The sequence below is a fragment of the Urtica dioica genome, chromosome 11 (genome assembly GCF_054948205.1).
Source record: "Urtica dioica subsp. dioica isolate 48M chromosome 11, U.dioica_male_clone48M_v1_H2, whole genome shotgun sequence".
In the NCBI taxonomy this organism is placed as follows: Eukaryota; Viridiplantae; Streptophyta; class Magnoliopsida; order Rosales; family Urticaceae; genus Urtica; species Urtica dioica.
In genome coordinates this window covers 20,081,611-20,089,799 of record NC_142766.1, presented here as the reverse complement: position 1 = coordinate 20,089,799, position 8,189 = coordinate 20,081,611, and the positions used below count along the sequence as shown (strand labels likewise).

General features: G+C 39.0%; 1 protein-coding gene and 1 pseudogene across 3 annotated transcripts; one reads left to right on the top strand and one right to left on the bottom strand.

The window, feature by feature from the left end:
- LOC149382133 (RNA-binding (RRM/RBD/RNP motifs) family protein) lies at positions 1 to 2,133 on the top strand. 2 transcript variants are annotated; one of them, XM_089630763.1, is made up of 2 exons: positions 1 to 152; positions 605 to 2,133. In XM_089630763.1, exon 2 carries the CDS (start codon positions 1,071 to 1,073, stop codon positions 1,884 to 1,886), a length of 816 nt encoding a protein of 271 aa, XP_089486889.1. In that variant the 5' UTR covers positions 1 to 152; positions 605 to 1,070; the 3' UTR covers positions 1,887 to 2,133. The 2 variants fall into 2 exon arrangements, with proteins under 2 accessions (XP_089486889.1, XP_089486888.1); XM_089630762.1 differs by having other exon boundaries at positions 3 to 152; positions 1,067 to 2,133.
- A 64-nt stretch (positions 2,134 to 2,197) lies between these two features.
- LOC149382132 (ATPase GET3B-like) lies at positions 2,198 to 4,823 on the bottom strand (annotated as a pseudogene). Its single transcript, XR_016302052.1, has 11 exons — positions 4,656 to 4,823; positions 4,320 to 4,549; positions 4,184 to 4,246; positions 3,998 to 4,099; positions 3,749 to 3,823; positions 3,584 to 3,652; positions 3,441 to 3,505; positions 3,228 to 3,302; positions 3,057 to 3,164; positions 2,762 to 2,896; positions 2,198 to 2,540 (listed from the first exon to the last, which is right to left on the bottom strand). The product of XR_016302052.1 is annotated as an ATPase GET3B-like (transcript).
- Positions 4,824 to 8,189: the final 3,366 nt, after the last annotated feature.

Genomic DNA, 8,189 nt, shown 5'->3' with positions numbered 1-8,189 from the left:
CACTGATATAAAACATTATAAAAAAAACTGAAATTTAAAACCCTAAATTCCCAAATCGAGCATTTACAGCCTCATATATCATCCACCTCCGAGCCCGATTGTGTTTCTGGGCTCCGACTCTCCCTTCTCTCTTATTTCGCAGACCGTCTCTGGTGAGTTTTTCTTTTTCTCTTTCGATTATTCTTTGTGCTTTTCTTTGTATATTTCCAAATTCTTGATTTGGCTTGTAAGAACTCTTCTTTTGCCTTGGACCTTCGCGGTTCAGATCTCGATAAATTTTGTATGTCAAGAACACGATTAACTGTTGAAAATTCCTTCATATCCTGGGTAGTTTTCAATTTTTTTGCGAGTAAAGTTTTCTTTTCGGTGAAGATTTAGGGAAACTAGGTTTCTTTAATTCAGAACTTGCAAATTTTAGATCGGGAGAAAAAAAAATGAAAGGATTAATTGATAGGGATTGAAACTTATTCAACACACTCCGTTTATTCTTAGAGTTAAGAACTTGTCCTATCGCTGGATTGGCCATTCTTTTGTTGTTGAGTATGCTATTATGTCAAGATTATACCAGCAGATTGACAAATTATTTTTTACTATTACTGTCTAGGTTGAGGATATTGTACGGCTAATCTTTCCAATTGCTCTACTGAAACAAGGATATCTTCTATATTACCACCCCTGTTTATTAGCTTGCTGTTCATACAAATATACAAAACAATAAAAAAAATTTAAAAAAAAAAAGCTTGTGAGAGTCCCCTTGTTCGAGTACTATATTTATTTGTTAGTTTGGTATGGCATTTTGTTTTCCTTGTCTTTCTTCTGTAGATAGTTTTGAATAACGAGTCATTGTTGCTGTCGAAACATGGGATTTTGCCATTCTTTTGTTATGCAATTGGGTGGATTTTACCTATTATTATTGAGGAATAGTTAAGATGATAGTACTACGAGAACAAAAGATGTAGGAATAAAAAAATTAGTCATAAAAAAAAAAGAAAAAAAAAATCACGGGCTGGGTTTGGTTTATTGACAAGTTGAGTCGGGGATATCTTTTTCTTTTCTTGGGTATAAGGGCAATGTTGGGAAGAGGGGGGTTTTCGGACGGGTACGAGGTCGGCTCAAAGAGACAAAGAATGATGGAATCAAATCCCTACTTCGCAGTGAGCACCGGATTTCCGCCGCCTTACGTCGCCGGAGTAGGCTATGGCGGGCCCGTCTTCCACCCGCCGCCGTTCCCGGTGGTGCGCCTCCGTGGCCTCCCATTCAACTGCACCGACATCGACGTCTTCAAGTTCTTCGCCGGCCTCGACATCGTCGACATCCTTCTCGTCAACAAGAACGGCCGGTTCTCCGGCGAGGCCTTCGTTGTCTTCGCCGGGCTTTTGCAGGTCGACTTTGCCCTCCGGCGGGACCGCCAGTGCATGGGAAGAAGGTACGTCGAGGTCTTCCGGTGCCTGAGGCAGGACTACTACAACGCCATCGCCGCCGAGGTGAACTCCGAGGGAGCCTCCGAGGCCGAGTATCACCACCACCACCACCACCACCATAGCCCTCCTCCGGCAGCCCCGGCTCCGGCGAGGGCCAAAAGGTTCAGCGACAAGGACGAGATGGACTACACGGAGGTTCTGAAGCTGAGGGGTCTCCCGTTCTCGGCGAGTCGATCGGACGTTGCTGAGTTCTTTGGAGACTTTGAGGTCGTTGAGGATGGGGTTCGGATCGTGTGTCGCTCCGATGGGAAAGCCACCGGAGAAGCCTTCGTGGAGTTTGAATCGGCGGAGGAGGCTAAGAGAGCAATGTGCAAGGACAAGATGACTATCGGGTCGAGGTACGTCGAGCTGTTTCCGTCCACTCAGGAGGAGGCTCGCCGTGCTGAGTCGAGGTCGAGGAAGTGATCGATACCTTTTCTCCTCTTTTTTTTCTTTTCTTCTTAGGTTGACAGTTAGAAATATTGAATATTGATCATATATTTTGGTAATGTTCTTTCTTTTTTCTCTCCTTTCCCTCCCCATAGTAGAATTACGGACAAAAGGAACTTGTGAAATTGTGTCTTGTCTCTTGTGGTAGGTTTTTTCCTGAGTTAGTCGCAATGTCTTATTACACGTTTTCTGAAATCAGGGAATCAACAACTGCTCTATTTTATAGTAATGTATGAGATTTTAAGAAAGGAAAGAAAGAGAGAACAATGATTGAAGATGATCTCATTGATAGGAAGATATGCCAAAGGCCAAACCAAATCTTTCATAATTGGAAATCCTGGGTGTCAAATGTGACTAGAGTGACATCATTAACAAGCTTAAACCAAAATAGTGTAAGCTGTCCAAGTTTCTCACTTGTTGCATAACCAAAGTTTTTTTGCCATTACTCTTTACCGAACTACCTATGAAATGAGAGGCGAAGCGGTTGTGGCTTCATCTCCAAACCAAGTCTCCCATGAACTTACGAGCCAGAACTCCCCATATCTCAGCATCGGCCATGGGCGCCTCAATTCGCCTCAAACGCCCAAGTTCGGCATCATTTTGTATCATCTCCATGCTCCGCTTTTGGTCCTGCAAAATCCCAATAAGTTAATCAGGGTTTATGAAATATCCACAATTAGCATCTTGACCAACCAATCGACTTGAAACAATTCAAGTCCTGAAAACTCAATATCAGATCTAATTCACTGGTACTAAAAAAGAGAAGCTCAAGTACTCCAATATTGAATCCAAAGTCCCCGATCACATTATTTCTAGCTTGAAGATGGGACGAAAAAAAATATTGAACGTGCCTTGTGTCTCAGTGAGCAAAACTTGCATCCGGATGTAGATTGTGGTATAACCTGATTCACGACAAGCCTCCGAACCGGAACATTTTCTTTCCTCAACGACGCTCCCAACCTCGATGACTCACTTATTGCCATAACCTTGAAGACGAGAGAGCAAGGAGAAATAGTAAACTAAAACTACTTTAATTCTGCTAAATGACTCTTAACACAGATAATGTTGTTGTGTTAGTCTATATCCAAGCCTCAAACAGTGAGCGAAAGGAAAATGAAGGCACATAGAAAAAGATTGGGTCTTTACCGTTGGAATGGTCACGACAATGAACTCCGTGGTGTCTGGGTTATGGAAAAGGTCTCTCACTTTTCCAATCTTCTCCTTCATCTCCTCTAAATTGTAGTCGGACTCCGACTACAAACCACAATCGCAATTTACAAAAATGACGAATCTAGCGACAAAAAGGAAATCACTTACAGAATTCTGTGGTATTTCTTTCTTCCCGAAAATTGATTTGATAGCCGAAGTTGCTGAAGATAACTTCTTCTTCAGCTGCAATATTCCATGACTAAGTCACTAGTAATAACAAATAGGCTTCAAGACAAGCTGAATTTGGATTGGAGTTCACAAACAATTTAGACTCATTTCTTAATTCCTATTAGACTATCGAACTAGAAATAGATAGCATACCGTCATCATTTTGCCAATAGACCCGCCAGAAAGTCGGGCAAGGAGAGGAGCCCAAGCGCGTGACCCTACAAACCGAGTCACAAATAATTTACGTAAAGAAACTTCAGAGACGAGTGAAGGACCAACAGTTTACGCTGACTGACCGTTGGTGCAGTGTCAAAAACTATGCGTGTGCACATATTGTATTGCTGTGACCCCGCTAACTCCATAACCTGGAAAGAAGAACAACGATCGATCTAAGAAATGAGCAACAACCAAAAACAATTAAAAAAAAAAAAGGACGAAGAGTAGAGAGAGAGAGAACATGCCTTGTGAATTGCAATGACTTCATCTAAACCAGGAGGCAGGGTATCAAAAACTTCTTCAATTTTGAGATCCCCAAACTATAACATAACAATATTCAAATGATGAAACAGCAGTCTAAAGAAACAAACAACGAATTTCTTCGTAACCCCAAATTAAAATCTGATTTTCAACACCCGATATTAGTAACCGACTTCTTTCTTTTGTTCATTCAGGTCATTGCCTTTTAAATATTTGATGAGGAAATCGCTGACCTTGTCGGCAATCATTCCTAGACCCAATCCAATCATCGCATCCCTAACTTCAGTTCCTCTAGTCCCTTCAATCAATAATTCGCTGCACTTCTCAGTGTTTATCTACCCAAAACAAAACAAAACAAAAGTCAATCCCAAACTTGACCAAAGTCCCATAAGCATGATTGGTACACAAACAGTACGTACCTCAATTGCAAACAATGGAGTGTCAACCCCTTGGATCGGAACAAGACCTCCACCACTCAAATCCTGTAAAAAGTAAAACCAATCAATTCAAAATATACACATTTACATTCATGGAACAGAAGGTGAAAATATGAACCTGTGCGAATGAGCCACTCAAGGAGTGATCTGGGCCAGTAGAGACCACCATTGTTGGGTGTCCATGGCTGGCAAACTTCACAGCCAGTGAAGCAGCGCAGCTAGTTTTCCCAACTCCCCCTTTCCCGCCAAGCATGTAGTATCTCCTGTGGGTCCCACTGACCATCTCGTAAAACCCACCACCGCCATTATCGCCGCCGACACGCACAGCTTCGTCAGACTCGCGTCTCGCTGCAACAAACAGTCAAGCTCTCAACTTTATCACCGCCCCTCAAAAAAGAAACCTTGATTTCTTTCAGCAAAGGATGAAAATGGAAAGAGAGAGAAGTTGGGTTACCTTGAAGAGTGAAGAAGGTTCTATGGGAGTGGGGTTTGAGAAGAGAAGGTTTGATGAACAAGTGTTGGTGTTTTACGCATTTGTTGAGCAACGCTGTTGTTGCGGCTCTTGCCATGTTTTCCCTTCAAACCTTCTATGAAACACGAACGCACGCCCTTTTCGTTTGCCTGGATCAAAGTGCTGGAATAATTTTAGTGATGCTACGGAGGAGGGATATGTTTAAGAAACTCGAACGAAAGGTAACGTACGGGAAAAGAAAGAAAATGACGAAATACCCCCTCTTTTTTTTTTCTTTCTTTTTTACTTTTTTATTATTAACGGATGCCCTCCTTTTTATAGTACATTCTCTTTTTAAAAATTAATCTAAATTTTATTTTCACTTTATTAAAAAAATTGGATAAATTACAAGAACACCCCCTAAATTCAAGGGTCGGTAATGAACTGCCCCCTAAACTCGAAAAAGTCACAAAAAATCACATGAACTCTCGTTCTGTTAAAGTATTGTCCCTTTTGTCAAAAATATTCCGTTAAAATTTATATTTTGAGCACATGACTCTCACGTGATTATTATTTGAAGGGAAAATTAATAATATTGCTTAAATAATTAAATAAACCATTTATTTAAATAAAACAATTGCTTCACTTTCTTGTTTTAAGCCGCGAGAGATATGCTGAGAACGTATAGAAGTCCTTCTGGGCTCTTCAATGCCTCAGGACGTACGTTCTTCAGAGCTTCGATCTCTCGCAACCATTCTCTGTCTTCTCCGAACAACAATCATCATCGTCACGATGTCGAAGATGAATCCTACAATTTGGAACATCTTTTGGAGTCGTTTGATCGAATGCTCTACATAAATCCCCTGCCGTCTCTCGTCAGCTTCACTCAGTTGCTGAGTCGAATCGTCAGAATGAAGCGTTACGACATTGCGATCTCTCTGGACAAGAAGATGGGTTTGGTCGGAGTGAAGCCCAACGAGTACAGCCTCAGCATCTTGATCAACTGTTTCAGCCATTTGAGGCTGATGCGACTCGGTCTGTCTGTGTTTGGAAAATTCTTCAAGCTCAGCTTCGAACCCACCTCGGTGACCATGAACACTCTGGTTAGGGGACTCTGGCTTGACAAAAAGGTCACCGAGACAAATGAGTTCTTCGTTAAAATGGTTGAAGGAGGTTGTAAACCCGACGATTTCACTTGCAACATGTTGCTGAGAGGGTTTTGTAAGACTGGCAACACTCGCAGAGCTGTCGAGTTGCTGAGTAAGATGGAACAGACTGCGGAGTGGAAGCTCGATATAATAGCGTACAACATCGTTATAAAAGGCCTCTGCGAAGACGGGTTGATTTCCGATGCCAGAGATCTCTTTGCGAAGATGACAAGCAGAGGCGTCGTTGCTCCCGATGTGGTCTCTTACAACATCTTGATCCACGCCGTGTGCGCTTTGGGCCAACTGGACGAAGCAGCGAAGCTGTTCGATGAAATGCTGGTTGTGATTTTTATAAATAAATGGTTTATTTAATTATTTAAGTAATATTATTAATTTTCCCTTCAAATAATAATCACGTGAGAGTCATGTGCTCAAAATATAAATTTTAACGGAATATTTTTGACAGAAGGGGCAATACTTTAACAGAACGAGAGTTCAGGTGATTTTTTGTGACTTTTTCGAGTTTAGGGGGCAGTTCGTTACCGACCCTTGAGTTCAGGGGGTATTCTTATAATTTATCCTATAATAAAATAATAATTTATACATATGTTTTGCATATTATACATCTTAACATTTGTGTATGTATATTACATTTTATTAATTGTCTAAAATATATTATATTACATGCTAGTTTATATATTAAATCCATGTCATGGTATGTGGAATATTAACAATAAGGACAATTACTTTAAAAGCCCAAAAAATTGTCACTTCGTGTTTTTTGTTTGCGGTCGAAAATCGTCGGACCATTTCTCTTTCTCAGATTTTCTTCGACTATCGTCAAAAGTAGGTAGTTTTTTTGCTCTAAATGAAACGATATTTTGCGGTCGTTTTTTTTTTCCACCGAATGACGTGTCGTTTCGACGACAACTGAAACAAACGACTAAACGAAAAATGTAGTCTTCATCGCCCGCTAAGCCACTGACAACGACGGCGCCGACAAAAGTCGCCGATTTTCGCCGGCGTTAGCGTGATCAAAACACAGGTCTCTAAACCGGATTTTTATTGCGAGAGTATAAAATTGATTGCGAGTTTCTCAAAATTACAGCCAATAATAATGAGTCGTTGATACTCAAATAGTGGTTCGTGTGAACATGAATTTGTGAAATAAAATTAGCAAAATTTTATCCCACACTAATAAGAGAACTTAATGTTATAAGTTTTTTTTAAAACTTATTTTAACGTTAGATGTTAGAAGTATTTATAAGAAAATCTTTATTTTCCGAACTATCAAGCTCTTAAGCGTAGCTACTATCTCTTGCGTCCATATTTGAATAATTATAGATCAATAGTCCCATATTGTTGTACCTTGGGTGATTTAATTATAGTGAAGTTGTTATCGTCATTTGAATAAAAGGCATTTATACTCTCTGACTCAAAACATATCAAATTAACTGTTTATACTCTCTCACTCAAACATATCAAATCGTTTGATGATAATTTTGGTCATGTTCTAGCTCGCTATATTTGAACATCGTGATGCATCATTTTGCCTTATCGTTGTTATATCTTTTCTCATTCGTTTATCACAAATTTGTTGTGTCGGATAAATCGATTATGGTATAATTGTTATTGTCATGTCAATAAAAGACACATTACCTCTCACATTTAAACAATCAAGCAAAACCTTTGTATCATTTTTCCTTCTTATTTGAGTCTTTTATATTTTTTATTGTCTCGTGATAATTCTGGTCATAGTTCTAACCCATTGGAATCGAACATTGTGACTATGATGCATCATTTGTCTCATCGTCGTTGCATTTTGAAAGATTTTACTCAGTTCATTATTCTACCACTTGAATTATACACCATTTTTACTATTAAGTAGCTAGTTACTCATTTGAGACTTTATACGGAATACTAAATTTGTTACTTTTATTGGACAATAGCAATACTTAACAATAAATCATACTTGACAAATAATCAATTAAAAAATGATCAGTGTAATTTCAACTTTTTCCACCAAAATAGTCAATGCTTTAAGTTTATAAGAAAAATAGAAAAAAGTTTACATGGTGTAATCCGTTGACAAAACATTCACCCATGTATATAATTGTTTTATTTATTTATCCCTATGTGATCTGTAAATATTCTATCTACACTTTATAATTTTCAAATTTTCTTTTATTATTCTTTTAATTTTAAGTTAAATATTGTCTATTTCACAATTCCAGTGTGCCACTTTTGGCTATTGCGCTAGAACATCTGTAATTTTTTTTAAATATAAGTCTAATTATCAGTATCTATATGTGTTAATGCCATAATTTTCATAAATGAAATAAATGTTTATCATCTCTTTTTAAAGAATTATAAAAAAAATGCACAACTC

Bases quoted from the DNA above. Each gene is read 5' to 3' on its own strand.
- LOC149382133 (XM_089630763.1), top strand. From the start codon at position 1,071: ATGTTGGGAAGAGGGGGGTTTTCGGACGGGTACGAGGTCGGCTCAAAG.